Source organism: Cottoperca gobio, chromosome 11 (genome assembly GCF_900634415.1).
Source record: "Cottoperca gobio chromosome 11, fCotGob3.1, whole genome shotgun sequence".
Taxonomy (NCBI): Eukaryota; Metazoa; Chordata; class Actinopteri; order Perciformes; family Bovichtidae; genus Cottoperca; species Cottoperca gobio.
Window position 1 is genome coordinate 8,653,479 of NC_041365.1, and position 24,231 is coordinate 8,677,709.

The following is a 24,231-nucleotide window of genomic DNA, read 5'->3' on the forward strand; positions in this document are numbered from 1 at the left end:
GCTGCTCCCCTCTCAGTACAAAACTAAAACCCTATTATCAGTATAGGGAAAGTGCTGGAAAAGATCCATGATACGAGAAAAAAGTATCCCTCTGACCTCAATATGCTGTATGAGACTCCAGAGTTAATTCAGCAAGTAAATAACTACAAAGCAATATATTACATGAGCGAAGACACCAGACAGACTAAATCCAATACTACCAGTCGCCACCACATAACCCCCCAAAGGCCAACAATCTAACTCTCAGCAATACGTTGTTGTTGTTATTACTCCTAAGAAGGTGAATGTTTTGTAGGTTTAACATTAACCCCAGTTGAAAAATGTAAACTTTAAATGTAAAAGTTCTGAATGGCCTTATGCTTCCTAAAAACATGTTACAAATTGAAATGTGTTTAAATTGAATGTGTGTCCCTCATAGATGATATATGAACTTACTGGGTGCATAAGTGCAGATTGTTATGCCAAAATACAAATAAGTTTATAGGACAGACAAACTGGAAAGTAAATTATCTTTAGGAAAAACCTATTACGGCCGATTAAGGATCATCCTACTTTACTAGGTCCCTCTTTGCATGTATTACCGGGTTGTACTATATTTACAAATGCATTATCAATTTAGCCAGGAAAAAGAAAGAAAACTAAAACAAAAAACTCAATATTAAAGGTCAAATAACAACCATAATAAATCATACTTAAAAGTTGCCTTTTGACATTTGTTTTATTTCCTTATTGGTCTGTCTTTTATTATTAATAGCGTTTGTATTTATTGGATGTCTAGATCATGTAAATTGAATCATAAAACCATCCAGTTTTTTTTTTCTCAAATAACGATCAAATATGGCATTTATGACAAACTAGAAATGTACTTTTCAATTGAATAAGTGCATGAAAATCTTTTAACATGATTGAAGTACACACACACACACACACACACACACACACACACACCTGAGTGAGCAGGATGGTATGCACCTGTATAGACACACTAACAGTTGCTTAGCCATTATTACTTCCAAATCAATTACACACGCACACACACTAATGTCCCTGGCCATGATAAGATTCAAATTGGTTACAGCAACAGCAATGGTTTATCAATACCCTAATTTACCAACAATCGATAAACAGCGAGTGCAATAAAATATTGTTATGAGTGAACCACCTAAAAAAAACATGAGTGAATGACAGAAAACCCTGGAGAGATGTTAAAAGTCCAAGTAACACAGATCAATTAATTCATCTCTAAAGTATGAGGCCCATGCAGAATGGCTGCACATGAATATACGACCACGTACACACACACCAAGACCAACTTACATCATAATTCAAGATTTTATTTATCTATTTATTTTTTTCCTTCCTATACTTCAAGAACAAGAGATAAAAAACGGTATTTTATATCTGTAATAACGTTTTCATTTTATTACCTGTTCTTAACTTTTTATTACTGTACTCCAAGCGTGGTTAAATTGTTCCATAAAGTTAGCTGCTACGTGATTACACACTATCTTTGCAGAAAGGCCAGGTCAGAAATGTGAACTGGGGGGGGGGCTGTATTGTACCTCTATTATACTGTTTACTAAATATCTTCCTTCTGCATACTGTGGGTTCTATGATGTTGTACCGCTCTACCATGTTTGGACATGTCAACTTTAACCTACCTGTATTTTTCACACAACATAATCGATGTTGTCTCAAGGCACTTCTAATTATCCAGGTCTAAACCTTAATATCCACCGTTGAATTCTGTTGTATATGTAATATTATTCATTTTCACCATCTGCCGGATAATTGTATGTATTTTACAACTGGAAATATTTCCCGCACCCTTCTGCAATTTAACACTTAACCGTGACTCATCCCTCCACTGCAATTCAGAAATTGTTGGACAAACACAAAACACTGAATCTGACAAAGATAAACAGACGGTTCTTCCACAACCATATTATCATGTTTCTCAGCAACACAATGACTGCGACAAACACACATATGAATGAAAAAAAAATGAATGAATAAAGTGACTCACCAAATGGTTGGTGGTTCAGATCCCTCCACCTCCAGGTAGTCATACTTCTCCTCTGTCTGGAAGTCTGTAAAGATGACAGAGATGGTGTCTCCAGGTTCGGCCAATAGGATCCAAGTACAGTCGGCCTGGTTACCATAGTTGCCGGGGTAACCGGGACTGGTCACCACCCCACTGCCGCCCCTCACAGTGCCCCCACATGTGTCCTCAGCTGTCAATCAAATCAGAGTGACAAATAGAAAACCTGGGTTAGGGAGAGGAGGAGGGACTGAGGGGCGGACTTTTTTAAATTTTTTATTAAATTTCTTTCTTTTTAGATAAATGTTTTTGATTTTCACAGCTATATGAGATGGGGTGGATCCATTAATAAATGTACCAATTCAATTTTGTATTACCAAATTAGCAATTAAGTTCAAATTCTCAATAGACCTAGCATTATTTCTCAACGACTCAAGTAGATTACAGGTCAGCCAGCCCAACTCCTACACCTCTCTCCCTCTATGAGGTGATTTTTTTTGGTCACCTTAACTTTAGTATATTACAGGTAAACTCTTTGTTCTCAACTCCGAATGTTATTTTGTGGCTTGAATGTTAGAAATGGATGACTTTCATATGACACATAAACTGTCAAGTCATATTAGCAAACCATATTATGAAGATAGAGCTCTTACATCACACTTCAGATGTGAAGTAGATATGAAGAATAGCATATGGATGGCAATATACAGTCCTTATTTTGTGGACTATCAGTTCTCTGCCATTAAGCCAGCAGACGTTGGAGAATGACGCTGTTTTATTCAGGGCTGGGGGTTTAGGAGTTGGGCTGCAGTTCCTGTCACACTCAGAGCTGCTGTCCTCTCCTCCAATAACGAGGTAAGTTGTCCTTTTTTTTTTTCTTCCAATAACAGATCTCCGCTCTCGTCTCCTCCAATCACCACCACGGAACTTTAGATTCAACTGTTTCCCAATTGGCTGGTATAATGTCAGTGTATCAATTGATCAAGTAATTCAATCAATTAGTTTCAAAAGATCTAGACCAGATGGGATGATAGATTTGCTTAATTTTGCCTAATTGTTGTTTACATTCCGATTGATTGTATTATTCATAATTGATAGTAGTACTGATTGCTGTATAACAGATAAAGACACATGGATTGCGCTGTGCACACGGCATAAATTATACACATATAATTTATACAGATACACTCACAGAGACAAAAAAATTCTACATTGGACCTTGTGTCACCGGGACATTGTAGTGGCACACATTGAAGAGGGCTGTGCTCAATTCACTTTTCAAAACACAGTGTGGATAGGTGAATGTTTCTGTACCCAATCAGGGAATGCCTGTGTTTATCAAAAGCAAATTGAGCCCAGCCAAGTATCCACTGCCCCAGTGATAAAAGATAAAATGTTGAAGCTTTTTTTCTGAGAGAGTACAAGTCCAACTGTAAACATGGTATAAATTATACCTGTTTAATTTGTAGTCATACATAAAAGAGGCAATACTGTATGTTACACACTCTTACAGAAGACATATATTTTCCTACACACCAGTGAGTGCAAACTGGGGATCCCATGTGATTTGTATTACTCTTCACATGTTGATATCACCAGCATTTAGAAAAGCACCACATGTGTGTTGTCCCTAAACTGCACTCGCTGATAAGATGGAAAAGACAAATCCTTTATAAGAGTGTAGACAGGCGCTGTTAGGTATACATGCCCATCCTTTAGGCTCACCCAGGCGGGGGCTGCATGTACAGATGACAGAGATAAGGTAGGGACCAAGCTAGACTCCACCCACATGAGGGGTAATGAGAATAGCTGTGGTCCAAGACTCACATCAAGCAACAGACGATAACCAAATGAATAGAAACATATTAGAAATGATTTAAGAAATCGGACGGAACAGAGTGCACTGAGTAGAGACAGGAAATACGTAGAGGATTACAGGGGAACATAAATAGATAGGAACAAACAGAGACAAACAGAACTAGAGTGAAACAAATAATATAGAAAAGCAGATTGAAATAGGTATAGGGTTGGTACAAACTGTTCTGATAGGAAACAAGAAACAGGATGAAACAAAATAAGTGATTTTAAAATGAATTTCAAGATAGACATTACATTTGAAACAATACACGCGTTTCATTTGTTTCATTCTTAGAGTAGGAATGACGCTCGTGTCAAAGTGCGTTGACACCAGCAGGTGATTAGACGTGCATTGTGCCAAACAAGTGCTGATGTATGGAAAATGGCATAGAGAAATGCATTAATTATTCATTAACAATTCATTCATTCAAACAGATTCACATAGGCATCAGAGTCAGTCCGACAGATAGGCAGGCAGGCAGGCAGGCAGGCAGGCAGGCAGGCACTGACAGACAGACGATTCAGTTATCCAGAGAGACATTAATTCCCCACCTAGACAGTTAAGGAGATTTGTGTGAATGACCCAACACCCCAAACCAAGCTCTGCTGAGACCCCATCACATTTGCAGGAGAGCAATGATCCAGTAGTGTGTGTGTGTGTGTGTGTGTGTGTGTGTGTGTGTGTGTGTGTGTGTGTGTGTGTGTGTGTGTGTGTGTTTGTCCACAGCGTGGGAGAGACTGCTGCAGGATGACAGCTGTCACATGTCTATCATGACACCAGGACGTTTGCAAGCACTGGTGGACACGCACTCACATCCACACACACACACACACACACACACACACACACACACACACACACACACACACACACACACACACACGCACACAAAAACGCTCACAGACACACACAGACACCACTTCTAGCCCTCCAGCTTACTGATGTGACAGTGACACTTGACAGAAAGGTGGAAAGGCCGCAGGGCGAAGTGATGTGTGGCTCTTATTAAAGAAGAGGAAATGAACTTGTGAAATAAAATATTACCAAACCAGTGAGCAGCCCTCTTATGTGCAGTAGACCTTTGGAGAACTTGACATTATGATTTTGTAGTATCGAGGTTTTTCATCCATGATGTACTCCGGCTTTGTGTCACTCAAAATACATTACGGTGACCTATAGCATAAAACTGTTATTTATCATTAGCTTTAAAATAAGCCGACTTGAATACTGATGTAGTTCTGGAGGAAACCTGAAAGCTGTGTAAGGACTCCATGTGATCATTTTAGATGACACATGATGCAATTAGGATCCTCACTTATTATGTTGTGTGTCATCTAGCAACGGCAGGGCTGTGCAGAGACCGCTTCAGGAGCATCTGCTCTAATAAAAAGTGACATTTGCTGGGTATTTACAGGGGGGAGGGTTGAGAAGTCCACATACCTATAGCCAACACTCATTACCTTCTGTTAAATGTGCGTGAATCAGACATGACATGGAACCAGTCAACTTTCCATGTTGCACCTGTTAATTTTGGATACCGCTCGCTGCTGCTCCATCAATCACGGTGGGACATCTGTGTGACAGTATTAAATATTACTGTGTCTAGCTCACATCATTTTGTGGTCCCATCGCTTCATTTTATTTTTCTACAGCAGCAGTGTTAATTAAAATATACTATATTACACTTTAAAAACAGGTCACAGTGAACATTTTTTCAATGTGTTATTTTTCTGTAATGATTGAAAGATGAAACACACTGTAACTTGCTTTTAAGAACAGTGTATTGAATAAATTATCGTGTCATTTTGGAATACTACACCATTCGAGTTGAAGAAAGGAATTTCATTACATACAAGTCTGATCAGCTTATAGCTGAAATCATTAAATTCAATGAGAATTAAAATGAATCTGTGGCTGACAACTAAGGAGCACTGGGGTCAATGAAGCCACATCCAATGCATAAATGGAGTTTGGTTTCAATATGAGACAAAAAATTAATGTTATTTATTATAAAGTCATTACAAAATGACTGGTAGAGAAGTGGCTGATGTGTGGTGAATAACACTGTTCAGTCAAAATTGAATCGTAAGCTGTGTACAGTGGCTAGATCCAAAACACTGAACAGCTCAACAGTTAGAAAAGTATATTCATCTTCATTCAAATGATTTCCGGTGATATGAAATGTGTACTTGAGGTCCCACTAAAAATTGACACCCAACACAACAATGACAAATGCCATGTCATCTTGTTTTGACTTGTATTAGGGGCTCATTTCCAAAAGTTGAATTATTATCTTTGGACATTTCTGAAGTATTACAAACATAGAAAAACATATATTACATCTCGAAAACCAGAAGATAAATGAGCATAAAGAGTACATCTATAGGCACGTGAGAGCTCCTCTATCTGGCTGCATCGTTCTGCTGTGTTGTTTGCTGCTTTTATTTCAGAGGGAAACCTGGGGAGGCTGAACTCAGGCTCGTGCCCCACTGCACTGACCCACAGCAGGAGGGAAAGTGTGTGTGGAGGAGGGTGCTATATGTTAGTTTGATTTGACTGTATGTGTGAAAGGAGGAGAGGGAAAGAGAGAGGTTCTGTTGCCTTCATTTCTTATTACATCAGTGAGCTGGTGTTGCCCTTTTTTTACATTTCCATCCCTCTCTCTCACTCACATTCTCTCTTTCTCTCTCACTCACTCACTCACACTCTCTCACACACACACACTCTCTCTCTCTCTCTCTCTCACACACACTTTCACTCTCTCTCACACACTCACACTCTTTCTCTCATGGTAGCACTACTTTGCTTGCCTACTTGCTCACTACACCCCTCGTCGACCCATTACTGCATCAAGATTATTTTTATAGTAAAACAGCGCATCTCCATCTCTACCCTTCTCTCTTTCTCCTTATCCACCTCCTCCCTCAGTTCTCCCCTCCATGCTTCCTTTTCTTTTCCTCATTCATCTTTGCCTCTCACCCTCCCACTCTCTCCTGCCTCATCATTCCCCCTTCCTAACTCTCCCCATCTCACCCTCCCTTGCTCCTTCTCTCTCATGGCCTGGGGTGCTTTGATCACTCGTTCTTAGCCTCTTATCCTGCCTCCCCTCTCCGCATCCGTTCATCCCCTCTTCCCCACTGTGCTGTCATCAATATCGCAGTCATCTGAGGATTCCTTCTTTATCCTTCTCCGTCTCGCTGTGTCTTTCTTTAAGATCTTACTCTCTGTATTTCACTCTCCGTCTCTCTCACTCTCTTTCCCTCTCTCTCTTTCTGCTGATTGATTTTATGTTTAATGGCTTTTCTGGCCTCATCTCTTTCTCTTCTCTCTTTTTTTCACTTGCCATTTCTTCCCCCTCACCCTTTCCTTCTGTCCCATAACTCCATTCCTTTCCTGCATCACTTTGATAGGCAGATCACTATCACTATCAGATTCGTACACACGCGCACACACACACACACACACACACACACACACACACACACACACACACACACACACACACACACACACACACACAGAGAGACTTCAATCACAGAAGACCCAGTGTGCTGTCAGCCTCTAAGGATTATGGGCCATCTACATCATCCTCTCCTCTCCACTCTCTTCAGGCTGTATCCATCCATCCCTCCTGCTCTCTTATCTACATCCACCCACCCATCCATCAACCTCTTGCCCCCCATATGCTGTAAAGCTGAATATATATAGCTACCCCTCTTTCTCCCTCATCACTCCTTCCATACGTTTAATACCTCAGTTTACCTGCCATGAATGAATGAAAAGACAGGAGGAATACTTTTAAACATGAGCATACAAATGATCCAGTATTTATTTTTAATAAATGTCCTGGTGTGAGGACAAAACTAGCCACTCATCAACCTTCTTCTGCAGCTGCACTGTGTGCCATGCTGCCTGAATGCACAGAGGATGCAATTTCCCTTGTGGTCTCAATGTGACTTTCACACCATCCAGTCATGCCAGGATGCACAAGTAACAGTTCTGGATGCATAAGAATAAGATCTTACAGACGGATCCTTCAGATCCACAAAACTAGTATTGGTGTTAGTGACAATGTGAATTGCAGAGAAATGACAATGGAAAGCGATACCTACAAGTTATAGTTGTAGATGGTGATTGTGTGCTCTACAGTCTTGAACCCATAATGTGTGCCCTCCATTTAGAGAAGTAAGAAACCAAAAAGAAGCACATTGTTTGGAAATGCCCTTCAGCCTGACACATATACATACGTGTGTGTACTGATCAGAAGACCCTATTGGCAGCATTACATCATTTATCAGTGGCTTCCACAACATGTTTTCTGATCAGACACAGCTATGGTGAAGGTTTGATGAAATCACTTAGCTTGGTTTACATGGTTTGGGAATGACCATGGTCATGTTTAAAAGAAACCAACATTGACTGTCTTTAGGAAACGGGAAGTAAACTTTGAGACTCTATAACAATGTAACGCAATTTCCTCCGTCACTCGATGGACAAGTCATAACGTCTACAGCCACTGGAGGGCTTTGTTGCTTGGACGTAAATGTGCAGTTTTGGGTTTTTGATGAAACGACTGCTTCTGCTTTTTCGTTTGCCCGTCTCCATTGAGGCATGTGTGGGTGTTCTGTTCAAAACCTGGTCTTAGTTCCAACATCTCCTTAGTGCCATTTAGAGTATATTCACTACCAATGCTCTGGCTTTTATGTTATAATGGTATGTTTGAATTAGTCTGCCCATTTGCTCTATATGCTTGTATTTCTTTTCCTTCGACCAGAGGTCGGGCCATTGTTTGCCTGTGATGATGTTTCACTGTATGTAACAGGATATTGGATTGTTCTTCCAGGGTGCCTGCTGTTCACTGAAGCACGAATGAAACAGAAATCTACAATAAAAACTTTCAGGGAAGACGTCAGACTTAATCTAGCTGTTCAGGAAATTATTCTTGAGTTGATTTAGTAGTGTGTATGGGAAATGATGCATCAAGAGAACAGTGTTTGCACCATCTGGTATTCTAAAACGGTCTGATATTCCTTGGCTGCTATTCGACCATGCAGCAGACATGTGGGCTGGAGGCTTCCTCCTTTTTGCCAAATGTAAACCCATCTGGATAAATCATGATATACATTATGACATAACTTTTTCACAAGTACAGTTTATAATCTTTTTACATTTAGAATGTGCCATTGTATCATTGCAGCCCTGTCATAAATAGCAGCTTTGTGAAGGTCAGGATTATTCTTTTGAGACAGTCACTGAGATGTTGATTCAATTCAGTGTTTGCTTTATATTGGTTTTTTTTCAGGGTTTACATCCATCCTGTTTATATTGTCTATGTCACTGTTCGACTTGTGCCCACTGTCTGCTGGTGTAGGAGCCCCTCTCAGCTATTCAGGTACCAACTGTTTAGTGTCTTTGGAGCTCTGCTGCTAAACCTTGTTAAAAACATATTGGTTGCTCTCCTCTGCTTGGCAGCATTACATTTTAGACAAATAGTCATAGCGTTGAGGGTGCACACACACACACACACACACACACACACACACACACACACACAGAGACACACACACACACAGACACACACACAGACACACACTAGTAACCATGCTGACCTTCAGCTCCTCCCACCATCTGTCCACAAATCAAAGAACAGATGCTATCTGCCAGTCAACTAACAGTCCAACATTTAGACCAATTAGGGCAGAAGAGTGATTTAACGGTAGATCACTAAGGGGAGACATGAAGAGTCAATGCATTGATTGATAGATGGATCGCTATCATGATTATTCTTCTTATGACCCGAACATAATTTGATTCTCATTATACTGTGATTTCTTTTTTCCCATTATTGCTACCATTTGACCCCCACTACTGACCCTCCTAACTTATGTCAGAAGGTCACAGTTATAGATATAATACCTTGGCTATTGCATAATTTTTTTTTTTACTACTCTACTGGCAACAACCAAAGCAATAATGTTATGGTGATACTCTATTTATCCCACCGGAGAAATTCTGTTCGCTTGCCTTGTCAGATGACAGGATGGACTACATTACAGCGTCCCGGGAGCTGGTAGGTGTTTTGTTCAGGGACACTTCAGCCGCACAGATCCTGTGGCTTCAGAGTGGAAGCTCCATTCACTAAACTAGCATCTTGTCCCAACAGAAAGGAAGAATTACTTTGAAACATGGAGTTAGGAGAAGGTTGCAGAAAGAGATAAGGAAGTTGTGAGTAAACTTAAAAGGGAGGTGAATGTAAACAAGGACTCTGTCTCTCTTGTTGTCTGTCCCTGCAGCAGGATTGAGAAAGGTGAGACTAGTGTCCATGTTCTCTGATCTGGTCATTAAACAGGGTTTCTAAATGATCAACTGTAACGACAAACTCCTTAAGTTGTGACTCAAAAGTATTACCTCTCATTACCTCTCAGTCTCCCTCTCTCTTATTCTCTGAGACTGGGTGTGTCTGTTTGACAGTGTGAGTGTGTGCATTCACCTGTGTCCTTGATTTTGTGTAGGTGTCTGCCTATTTTAATGTGCTTTTGTTCGTGTGTGTGTTTGTGTGTGTGTGTGTGTGTGTGTGTGTGTGTGTGTGTGTGTGTGTGTGTGTGTGTGTGTGTGTGAGAGAGAGAGACAGAGTTAGAGAGAGACCATGGGTGTCGGTGAGTGTTAAATGTCATCCCTGACATCTTAAACAAATAGCTACATACTGAGAGTTTAACGCATCGCAGCCCTGACAAAATACATTCCACTCTTGTCCCTCCTGCTCTTCTTTCATCCTCAATGCTTCCCCCTCCAACACATCATGGTACAGAATCAAAGATACAAAGAACAATACAAGCATATTTGAGCTTAGCAAACTCAAAAAGCTTAAATCACATCATTTGAGTTTGGGGTGGTGTGTGGTGTTGTGGAACCAAGCAGTGCTGGCATCAATAATAAGAGTAATAGTGAGAACTGACATTTACAAAGGCTGCCTTTTACACTTGGAAGAATGCGATTGGATGTTATTAGTCAGCAAGTCGCCAATCAGATGATACATCATTAAACCAATGTTACTAAGCATGAATGAGACAGGTTCACACAAGACACATACACAAAGCTATGGTGAGAAACAGGGTTTACAACAACAATCATTGTGTGTGAATTTAAGAGAATTGTTGTAATACAGAGGACATGTAAAAAGAGAAATTTGAAATGATAAAAATGAATTAAAGAACGTAAATTGCCACGTCCAAATAATTCTGACAGGCCATCTATGGTATGTACAGGCCATCTATGGTATGTACAGGCCATCTATGTATGTACAGGCCATCTATGGTATGTACAGGCAAATGCAAATGCAAATACACCACAACCATGAAGTCAGATGCTAGTCTATCTAGTGGACATTTAGCCCTATACTCAATTTATAGACATGTTGATCAATATCACTAAGAAAAAGGTCCGCCAGCTGATCAAATGTACAAACCACTTTAGTCCTTCATAATGTATCTAAATGACTTTATGTGTTGCTTTCCATAATCAATACTCGGGCATGTAAATGCAAATCAATACAGGAAGTAACAAGTTATGATGCAAGAGTTCAACAGCACAAAGGTGTCTGAACATATAGTCCTGACTTCAATCATTTGAATAATGCTAAATATCACTTTGCTTAATTTTTTCACTTAAAAATGTCATCAAACTTAGTGCAGCACTAACCATGCCATCAGCACTAGCATTTAAAAAAAGTCCAAGATGTATAGACTGTAGACTAGATCTGTATGACGTCTGACAAAATGTCTCTCTGACCACTATTTTATGGACACATCAGCAAAGGGAGGAAATGGATAGTTAAGAGTTTAAAATATGGAATCTCAAAGATGTTCACTTTGCATGCAAAGAAGAGAAATTAGATGAAAGAAAACAGGATCAGGAGAAAACTGATCAAAAGAGATAAAGAGAGACTGAGATAGAAAGGAAAGTCAAGAGGCCTAGAGAGGACGGGGAAAGTGCAGCATCTGTGGTGACTCTGAGACTCGTTCAATTAGTGTTTTATTGGTGAAAATAGAAAGCAACAGAATAAGAGTGACAGCAAAACAAAAAGATGTATTTGATGCTCATGTGATGCTTTCATCTGTATTTATGATTTTTGTTACTTTTTAAAGCAATATTATAAACCTCCTTTTGAAGCGCTTCATGAATAAATGTTATTCAACCTGACAGACAGTCACACACAGAAAATGGTGTCTAGGTTCAGTACACGTGCTACAGTATGCAAGTGTTTTTATTTGAAAATGAGAGGTACTGATAAAGAGAGACATTCAAGAACTGCCTCTAATGAATGGATACATAGATGAAGTTAGATGGTAACAATTGTCCCATCTATCCCCAGCATTCAACACTGAAACACTAGAGAGCTGTTATAGGAGAGACCCATCTATACATGTTATAAGTTACAGTTGGAGAAGAGATAACTGACAACTGCCATACAATTCTGATGACTGATGATGAAGACGAGAGAGAGAGAGAGAGAGAGAGAGAGAGAGAGAGAGAGAGAGAGAGACAGAGAGAGAGAAGAGAGACAGAGCGAGAGAGACAGAGAGAGAGACAGTGAGAGAGAGAGAGAGAGAGAGAGAGAGAGAGAGAGAGAGAGAGCGAGAGAGAGAGAGAGAGAGAGACAGTGAGAGAGAGAGAGAGAGAGAGAGAGAGAGAGAGAGAGAGAGCGAGAGAGACAGGGCGAGAGAGAGACAGGGCGAGAGAGACAGGGCGAGAGAGAGCGAGAGCGACAGAGCGAGAGCGAGAGAGACAGAGCGAGAGAGAGCGAGAGAGCGAGAGAGAGAGAGAGAGAGAGAGACAGAGAGATGATGACAGATGATTTAATGGAGAACTGACTGGCTGGAAGGAAATAAAACCAATTACAAGACACAACAGAAGCACAGGGGAAAAACATAAATGGGACTGAGGATGGATGAATATTGGATAGAGTTGGATCAAGACAGCGATTGAGAGGATTAGCGAAAACAATGGTGAGATAAAGAGGGAGATAGAGAAATATGAATACAATGTGCAACACCAAAGAGAGAGGTAGAGATGCAGATAGATGAAATTGTGATCGACACAGGGAAGGAGAAAGACACATTGACAGATAGAATGATTTAAAGATAAGAATTTCAGATAATATCACATGGAGAAATAGAGAGATATAAGTGTTATGTTATGTGTGTGAGGGAGGTTTGGTGAGGGATCATAAGAATGAGAAAATGAAGACAATGCATGTCAAGGATAGAGAAGAGCAAAAAGAAACCCTCCAAAATGAGGACATTTCTTCAGTGCTTACTTTGCTAAGAAGCTAGTTTTTCGGTGAGGTCTTGGAATAATTATATAATATGGCAAATGTATTATAGTGAACCGACACAGTCAAAGAGAAAATGAGTCAGAAAGTGCAACAAAACAAAGTGCTGCAATCTTTCTTTCTACTGCGGTATGAAGCACCCTTCATATTTCAAAGTTCTGTTTTTCCTCACACTCCTCACTTTCTGACCATGAATTTAGTTGGTATTCATTGTGGTTCCTCACACGACTGTATGCACAATACTGCCAAAGGATTGAACACAAGTAAAGTAATCTTCCTTTGTGTTTGAATTTCCACTTTACATACTCTTCTGCTAATCCTAATCTCTTTTTTCATCAGCAAATGTTCACTCCACCCTCCTCTAGGAAAGGTCCATTTCAGACATTTTTAAATACTCAGAGATCAATACAGGAACTGCCTTGTATCAAAATGTGTGTGTGTGTGTGTGTGTGTGTGTGTGTGTGTGTGTGTGTGTGTGTGTGTGTGTGTGTGTGTGTGTGTGTGTGTGTGTGTATCTTTGCATGTCTGTTGGTGGGTACCGTGCGTTTGTGAGTGTCTGTGAGTTAGTGTGTGTTTCAATTATTCATGAGTTTAAGTGCTCCTCTGGGAGAAATGCAATGCAACACACTTCTAATATCTTATTCACAGCGTGTCTTTCTGTGTTTAAAACATGCATCGCCTGAGGAAATTTAAGTTTTCAAACCCTGAAATCTGGACATTTTGCAACCCATTTCAATATTATATATTTACAGTAACACTCACAGCATTTGTAAACAATCTTCACAGTGCATGATCTTCACACACAGATGTCCAACTTCCTGAACAGTATAGAGCAGGGCTCGCGAGCCATATATGGCTCTTTCAATGATGCGATATGGCCAATTTTGAGCTGACATTTTTTAACATGATTAACAAGTAATAAATAATTATACTGTGTCATTTTAAAGTAAAACATTTAGCAGTGGATTTTGTTTTAGTTCTCCCCTCTCCTTTCCTCCACTCTGTCTCTGACTAACTGTGTGCGCGTGTGTGTGTGTGTAGGGGGCGGAGCCCTTCCCTTCGCGAAACAGCTGAGGAGAAACTGCGCAAAGCAAGCAGTAGACCAGGGGTGTCAAACTCAATCACAGAGAGGGCCAAAATGAAGGCATCGTTTCAGGGTGAAGCTTGGAAACTGCAGCGCCCACAGAGTCATACTTTGCCGTGAGTGTATCGTTACACTGGAGGTCAATCAACTCCATTTGGATGTTCACATGTGCTGTTTCCACGTCAACTGCAAACGGATTGCTGAGCAGTTCATGCCAGTCGGGAACACAGCGGTGGAGATGTTTATCAGTGTTTGGAAACACGCAGTGACCAAAGTTTCCTTAATGCATCAGATTCTCCCACAGGCAGCTCAGCTTGGAACGCTCTCACTGCATCATACATGTCTGTGATCACACGGCCCTGAAGCTGCAGGTTTAACAGTGAGATGCTTCGTTATGTCGCACAAACAGCTCACATCGCCACTTTTCGTCCCAGAGATCTGTGGTGTGTTTCCCTTTGCTTCCAAAAACGGCCAGATTTCCTCACGCAACTCGGAAAATCTATTCAGCACTTTCCCTCGACTGAGCCATCGCACCGCCATGTTCAGAATGTATCTCCTTAGGAAAAGACTTACATTGACTCTTATAAAGTTTCCTGTCTGTGTTATGGTGCTTATTACATGTTCCATCTCCAGAGCTTTACAACACAGCGCTTCCTGGTGTATGATGCGGTGATACACCGTCAGCTCACCTGCACAGTTCTCCCGCTGCATCTTCTCCCGCATCCTGGACTAATCTGCTCTTTTCATCACATCGCAGGCTGTCTGTCGTCAGTCCCGTCAGTTTGTCCCGGGTCAGTTGCATTTCATTCATACATTTAGATACTTCCTCGAATATGTATTTTCCCGTGGTTGTGCCATGCATTGATTTAATTACCAAAACCGGCGGGCCAGTTATGTCAGAAATATGATATGTTCTCGTGGGCCGGCTATGATTGTGGCCTTGAGTTTGACACCGGTGCAGTAGACACAGAAACGTGCACATAAATTAGATAAATAACATAAGCGTTCAGTTTATTTAATAAAAGAGCACCTGTTCAATGTGAAAAAAAAAGGTTCCCGACCCCTGGTATAGAGCTTACACTCTACTCTGGCACATACATGATAAAAGCTTTGAATGTGGTTGATGTCTGTTAAACATTCGGGAACATTTTAAAACTGCCACATTTTTCAATCCATGGCAACAGTGTGTAACCTTTCATTAAGGTTTGCACAACATCCGACACTTTAAAGGAGGTGTGATGGATTTGGCTACAACATTTATCCCTGTACAGAATTAATTTATTATTGTCACATGACTTTAAGTTCACAATGGCACGCATAAGCATAATTCACTGCATGCCATCAAGTACAGCAGGTAAATTAAGAGCCATTTATATTTCTCATGTCCCGTTAACAAGGGTCCACGTGATCTAAATAATGTTGTCTACCCATGTCCATGAGGGGGAACTATGAGGGTCTGTGTCTGTGTTCGTATTGGAGTATACAAGGCCATTTAGACCACTGTTAATCTGGGGGTCAGGGTCGAAATAAATCTGAAAGGCCGTGACATGATTAACGGGATAGGACAGAAGATGTAGTAATTTCTGCAGTTGATAAAATTATGTTTATTTTTGTCATACTTTTCTCAAATATTTCTTTCAAAATTCTGGATAGTTTCACCTCTATTGGCCCCAAATGGTACTCAAATGTAATAACATGAGAAGCAAAAATGATGAAGGGTCACAGGCTGAAAGATTGGGAATCAGTAACTTAAGGCAATGCCTGTAAAATTGTACACTTTACACCAAAACAAATCCACACTTGCATGTTAATAAGAGGTAAGTGAATAGATAGAGACTAAATAGGACTACTGGCCTGTCACAAGATGTCTTGAAGCCTGAGCACACAACCACTTTGTCATGCTCATGGAAATGTTCCCTTTCCGTTTGATTTCGCCTGATTGTATGCATTTACACAAGAATATTGTATTTGTGTGCATGTGAGTGATACAGTGTGCTTTTCATTAACACAGTCTATCATGTGTATCTGTGTGCACTAAACAGAAGCATTTCTGTGACCCGTGAGTATATTTTTTATTATGTGTGATAGTGTCTTTGTTTTATAAACACAGATAATTGTATTTGTATGTCAAATAATGTGTGTATGATAAAGGGTGTGTATCTCTAAGTCATGCATAGGTGAACAGCCTGATTGCTTGCTACATTGTGAATGAGCCAGCATGCACGCTGACTACTAAAATACACACCAGCACCCAACGGTGTGTGTTGTGTTTCTGTGTGTGCAACTGTGAGAATATATCTCGTGTCATTTAGCTGTAACTGTTTACTGTTTATGTTCAGGTGCATAAATGTGCATGTTTTTGTGAAAGACAGCTCGTGTCCACACATACATGTCTATTAAATGAATTATACTATGTATAAATAATTGTGTGTATATCTGTGCTTAGTTAAACTAAACGGTTGTCCTGAGGCACCACTAAACAAGCATCATCATTCATGTGTACAGGTGTTTCCATAGGGAGTGTGTCTATGTATGTGTGTGTGTCTGTGTGTGTGTGTGTGTGTGTGTGTGTGTGTGTGTGTGTGTGTGTGTGTGTGTGTGTGTTGGGTATGATATATACAGTGTGTGTTGTTGGAGCATGAAAATTAATGTGAACGACAAAATGTATGTCAGTATGGTGTAGAGTGGTGTTGCATCTATTTTCATTTAGTGGTGGAAGGTAACCACAGTTAGCATACGATCTCCACTGTTGCGAAAACATAATACAATTTGTGGATACTGTATGTGTGATACTGTTCAACTAAATCTAAATCTAAATTGTGGCAAACATGGAACCACAATTAAAATCCTTCTCACCCACGCTTTAAATAATTGAGAAAAGAAAATGTGTTATGTTTGTTAGCAAGTCATCAGAATTGTAGCTCTGAGAACTGCTTGTAACATTTCTTTGGAAAGTACATTCCAACAAATCTCATGTCCTTGAAACCACTTCGGTTTGGTTCTTTTCCTATGCTTTTATTGTAAAAAGTAGTTTTTTTTACTTCTGGATAACTCTACAGATGAAGGTGTTAAAAATTCAGCACAACAGGTGGAGGATAGTTAAAATTCTGTAATTCCACAGAACCAACTCTTTCATCTGTATCCGAGGACGTGCACTGTTTTTGAACACTTTGCTGCCTTTCTTCCTGACTCGTCCGCCCGTCTGTCATCTCTCTATCTGCATTTAGGCCAACCACTTTTTGTAATGTATCCTATTTAATGTGTGATCTTCAAGTAGTGCATAATGTGTAGAGCCAACCAACTACATACTGTAGCAAAGTCAGCCAGTCCTTTCAGTGTCTCCTTTTCTCTATCTCTCGGTCAGCTACAGAATCTCTTTATGCTAAAACTATATTATGCATACAGATAGAACGCCTAAACAGCGGTCTCCGTGGTAACCCAAAACACATCCATCATCATCACCATGACAACCAGGGATAGAGCTGTCAATCAGCACCATCCCAAGGGAACTTGGGATATGCCTACACAACCACATCTGCACAGACAAATACAGATGAACACGCCTGCCTGCGTGCACATGCACACAAAAGGATGCACACTCACCCACACACACACCCACACACCCACACACACACTATGAACTATGTTGTCCAGGGTATTTACCATCACACTCCATCAGCTATGAGATTACACACAACTTTCTGCACACACAGTCACACTCAGACATTACACTTAGGCAAGGCCAGATCCATCATAAATTGTCATACAGCAGGTTAGTGCAAAAGGGCCCTTTACCACCAGGGGGACCCTGAACAGCTTGCTTCAAAAACACAGCCTAGGTTTCTAATAATAATAATAATACATTTTATTCATAAGCGCTTGGAAAGGCTCGGGGCTCCGGCCGTACAGCACCCCTCACCATCAACTATAAACGGGCATTACACAGATGACAGTTTAGCTTGGAAATCCTGCTAAAATCACATATCTGCTATCATAAATTCCTTTGGTTGGTTTGTTTGCTTTCGCACCACAAAGGGACCGCACCAGGAGAAGGACACAATTATCTAGTCGAGATGTAATAAAGGCGTGAATCAGATACTCTGCAACAAAGTGGCAAAGAGATGGGCACAGTCTGGAGAAGTTCTACTTGGGGAAAAATCAGACCAGGGATGGACAGACTTCAATGGGATACTTGGCAAAGTGTGCCTGGGCAGGCAATGAGGATAGCCTCAGATATAACCTGACCTAGTTTAAGATAATTGCAAGACATCAAATTATTATTATTATGATTTAAGCAGACGGTCAAGTTGGATGGTGGTAGTGTCCAATTGCTTGGTGTGTATATAGAGTTGCGTGTCGTCAGCATAGTAGTGGAAATTGAGGCCATGTTGATGAATTACATGTCTGTGGACAGCAGCTAAATATTTTTAAACCTTGTTGTTATATTTCCTTTGCGATTGCTTTGACACAAACCTACAACAAACTGCCGAGTTCTTAGTGTCCATATTGTTTATTAATTCAGATTTAGTTATCACCTCACTGGCCCCTATTCTGGGGCCCAAAAGAATATAATGACAGTATTACAACTGGTAGTAAGTAGATGAATTAACTCTGCTCTGAGCCCTGCTGTAGTGGTTTTGTTATGTACTCTAAATAAAATGTCTACAAAAGCAAAACTGTTTGCCCTGAATCTCCACATTTCACTTCCTTTCACTCACTCTAAGATAGAAGAATAATAAAGTTTTCCCCTTTCCACACTTTCTCCGTTTCTCTCACAAACATGTCCTGACCATAACCTTCCCCCCCCCCCCCCCCTGTCTCTCTTCAGCACTCTCTATCTCCCTCTTCCTCTTGCTTTCTCACCATCCCTCCCTCTCTCTCAGATTAATCTGTCTATCCTGCTGTCCCCCTTGAAATCCCCTGTTACACACCACCTCAGGCTGTGTGTGTGCATGTGTATGTGTGTGTATAAGCCAGACACGCTAGCTGAGCATTAACCTGTCAAAGTATCGAGAGACAGGGGAAAAAGAGAGCAAAGATGTGAAACAGAGGGAGGGGGAGTGACAGAAACAGAAAAAGGAAGAGGGAGTCGGGTCAACAGATACAGAACTCTACTTGTTGCTATGTAGTGGGTGTGGTTCTGTTCGCATGGTTACTTTTTCTCTGCTGGATCTATAAAGCTGCACATGACAAGAAATAAATGTCACATAGTAATTAAATAAGTACATTTCATTTATAAACCGTCTTTCAAAACATGAGTTACAAGTTGCTGTACAGTAAACACATTCATACAGCTGTTATCTTATTAGTTGCGTTTTGAAAGGTCAACGGCAACCAAGTGGCAACTTTGACGATGTGCCATGTGTAGTGCTTAGGCCAATTTGGGCATCACCGCTCTCCCCATAGAAAAACAAGTACACAGCCAGCACAGAGTCGTTTTGATCATGTGTGGGCGGCTTAACACATAAACATTCTGCCTGTTACACACACACACACACACACACACACACACACACACACACGCACACACGCACACGCACACACTGTACTTTACCTGCCCAGGTAGAGAGTAAGATAATCTAAGACCATATGTTCCCAAAGCACATTTTTCATTATATGATCTGGTCTTTAAATCTTCAAACAACTGAATGGCTTAACAAATCTCTCGCTCTGTGACAATATCATTACAGAATTTATCTGTGCATATAACAGCCTCTTTGTGTTATCATGGCAGCCATGATTATTGTCCTATTGTCCGTGTAAAAGACGGTTTTGGTTGTCACAGCAGCCATGGGCATCTTATATATGTGACTAAGCAGCCATGACTAATCTTCAATCTTTAATTCCCTCCAAATAAGAATGAAGTAGCTATGCACAGGTTACACATAAATATACATACTCATATAAACACACTCAAAACACACACGCAGTGTTGACTTTCACTTAATTATGGAAATACCTTAACCAAGACTCTTCAATTTGTGTGTGCCTGCTAACCAATAACATTTCTTCATCACTGAAGTGTACTATTTTATTTCACAAACACTTGCACAAACTGCTGGATTAAAATACAATTCCTCATTGCAGAGCGTCATACAACAGCAGGGAAGAGTAGGTGCACCCTGTAGGTGGGGGGATGGACGTTAATGCGGGTCAGTTGTCAACATCATTATGCAAAAATTGCACAGTCCTGTTCAAAAGTTTAGGATGTATTAAGTCAGTTACGATTAATGGTGTTCCTTAGAGAGAGCTAGAGAAGGAGAACACAGTTGATACCGCAAGAGAGGCAGACAGGATTGGAAAGAGGAGGAGAAACCTGATGTCCTTAAAATCCATGACACAAGCCACAAGGCTCCACACACACACACACACACACACACACACACACACACACACACACACACACACACACACACACACACACACACACACACACACACACACACACACACACACACACATTGTGATCATCCTGAAACGTTTAGCAGCTAAATGAGCCCCTGCTGACTACAGGACTGCCACTATGCTGTGTGTGTGTGTGTGTGTGTGTGTGTGTGTGTGTGTGTGTGTCTGCATGTCGGTGTTTCTTAGAGCGTGAAAGAAAAGTTTGTGTGTGTCTCTTTGTGTGTGTGTGTGTGTGTGTGTGTGTGTGTGTGTTACTCTGGCTGTGTATGCATGCATATGAGAGTGTCTGGATGCTTGTGGTGTGCAATGCATTGTGTGTGTGTTGCAGTGTCAGCAGACTAATAAGGGAAAGAAGGCATCAATATAAACACATTTTTAAACCAATCACATTGCAGTTAACTAAAGTACACCTGACGCAAACCTTCTGCTGGCTGACGGAAACTTTGGAATGTGTCGCCAAAATCTGTGTGCTGCGAATAACCATGATAATTCCACTAAATACACATTTCTTACATTTGAAAATAAACCATTTTTTTTAATTGCATGCTGCTGAACTCATTGGCGGCTGAATTATAATCTTCTCAGACATTGCAGAGATAAATACATACTTTTTATATTGACAGATTTCAATGACGGAAACACATTTCCAAAAAAGACATAAGAATATATGAAACTGCAAAACTGATGTGTTATTCAAATGATGACAACACTGGAGTGGTACTGGTGTGATATTTTCAGAGTGCTGATAACCGCTAAGTGTCTTTTGTTTTTGACACCAAAGTTTTACAAAATGATAACAATTTTTTATTTTTTTGTCATCAGCTCATTTTGAAACAATTCATCGGGAGGAAAGAACTTCACAAAGGACAGCAAACAGCTTGGACAACACCATCAACAGATGCATGGCATATGATCAAAGATATTTTACCCTAAAATACTAATAAATAAGTATTGCATACACTTGAAGGGTAGTATCAGCCACAGACATCCAGATTATTTAACAATACCACATGGGTGCATGTGCCCAACAATTACTAATAATTCATAAGTGTGTTTATGTGACAGCAGTAGTTGCTAATGCTACAGTAATATTGTGACCTGCCTCAGGTTGACTGCTCCTGCAGGTAACACTAATACTAATATTCTTATAAAAAACAAGTGTGGCGGAGAAACTGTTATATTGTAATGGTATTGTTTTGTCTCCTATCATAGTATAATCGTTTTGCCAGCATGTGTGTTGTACACAGCCTGAACGTCTGGTATTTTCTCCTGTGTGGGATCTTACTCAGGAGGTGGAAGCTCAATGAGGTGCTGTTACTGGAGCGGAGACCATGTCACACAAACACACAAGTGGTACAGGAACCCCGAGACACTTCTTACTTGGAATTTGACCAAAATCACTTTTTGACAGCTATATTCATTTTTGACCAATTTCACACTGAAGTTAGTTCAAATGTGTAGTTTGTAAGTCTTTACCAATCTTTCCGACGCATTTCAACTGTACCTCAGAGATGTTCATCTCAGTAGCAAAGTTTTATACACAGTGTTATTATTGTAAGGTGTGTCTGTTATTTTGTTTGTTGTGAATTAGACCAATGACTTTAGGCATACAACACAATTGTTATTGGCGTGTCTTTTGCTAGACCTCAACCATTATTGTTTTATTTATTAGGAGGATGTGCAAAGGCATACTTTATCAAGCTCATTGTACATGATGTTCTCTAGTGGGATTATACAAAAATAGTTGCATGCAAAATCATATAACCCACTCTAAGTACCACATCCAGACAGATCAGCTCCTCTTTACTGTGAACAATGACATGCTTTCACTACTACACCACAGGTGTGCTAATGCTGTCCCACCATCTTTGGTGGTGTACGGTTAAATAAATGATCACACAGCCAAACGGTGATGCTGTGTAAGACTGCCACGGTGACGCTGTGTAAGACTGCCACGGTGTGTAAGACTGCCACGGTGATGCTGTGTAAGACTGCCACGGTGACGCTGTGTAAGACTGCCACGGTGACGCTGTGTAAGACTGCCACGGTGTGTAAGACTGCCACGTTGTGTAAGACTGCTACGTTGATGCCGTGTAAGTTTGCCGCACTGATGCTTACAACCACCAGAACTTGATTCTTGATAAATAAATGAATAGGTTGTATTAATAAATTAACAGTTCCTTAGTGGAATATTTTTGGTACCACAGGCTGCGTTGGAGCTGCAGATCTTTATGGTGTTTGTCAGCCCGGCGTTCCAATGTCTGGGTAAGTTAAGCTTCAGTGGGACAAGCCTCCCGTATTAACATTAGATGTGTTTCTGTTTCGGCGTGATACATAGAATGTAGGTTGATCTTGTGAATTCTTGCTGTATACAAGTGCTCCTTTATTTATTGTAAATACTTACTTTAAGGTTCCATCAAACAACTAAGCTTACCAAGAAAGGTTGAGTAATAAAATAAAGCTATGTGATAACAAATATATGTTCCCGTCACATGTAGCTCATGAAAAGGGTTAGGGTTCTCTCCTTTCCCTTCCCTATGTTTTCCTTGGAAAGTGTAATGCTGTACCCTTTGAATGAGTATACAGAAAAGATAAGCGGCTGTGGGCAAACTTTAAATTGGCATTTAAATGGCAATGACACCATAAGCTGCAATGCAATGCTATTCTGTTACCCTATTGAGAAGCAGTTTAGACCATTACAGCCACAGCCTTGAGGTCATGGAAGCTACTCTGCATATAAAGAATTATGTAGGGTTTTACTACAAATGTAATCATGGAAAACCCTAAAGGTTACAGAGAGAAGGGTTTCACACAAAACAACACTGTGTGTGCAAGAGAGCATGGAGAGGAAAGAGATGAAATAAAAGGAGAGAAACAGGACTGAAAGCGAGGAGAAGAGTGTAGTCGTACGAGTCTTTTGTGAAAACCTGAGCAGTGCAGAATGCTTGTAGATGAGCTGCAACAGCAACCTCATGTCATTGTTAGTCAAAGTTTAGAGAGCACCCACCATCAGCATCAATCTAATGAAGGGAGAGGAGAGATACAGTATGTGCCGAGCAAGGAAGAGGAGAGGAAAAGAAAGGAAGGGAAAAGAGGGGCGATAGAAGTGTATGGGAGACGAGGAGAGAGGTAGCAAGGATTGAGCATGTCTGCAGAGAGGAGATAAGAGTACTTCAAGTGTCACTACAAGACTGGTACATAGATCTGAGAGAGAAGAAGAGACGGAGAGGTGTAGAGAGAGAGAGTTTCATTACTGTGAACAATGTTTTGAATATATTTTCAAATGATGCACTGCTATTGTCATAAATAACAGAAACATGGTATTTATTTGTCACATTAAATAAATGTTTGCGTATCTGACAGAGGTATTCATATTTCTTTATATTCTACATTTTTGGGGCTTCTGGAAGTTGTAATGTTTAGACCTAAATCAACAGTCATGGAAATAAGTACTTTACAAAGTTCAGTCTGTTTTTGACACCATTAGTTCACCATTTAGTTCCCTAAGTGCT

General features: G+C 40.4%; 1 protein-coding gene across 1 annotated transcript in view; it reads right to left on the minus strand.

Moving 5' to 3' along the window:
* Positions 1–24,231, minus strand: part of LOC115015839 (CUB and sushi domain-containing protein 3-like) — a 310,217-nt gene that overhangs the window by 145,954 nt on the left and 140,032 nt on the right. The window contains 1 exon segment of the mRNA XM_029443438.1: positions 2,027–2,234. Coding sequence (XP_029299298.1) covers positions 2,027–2,234 — 208 coding nt within the window.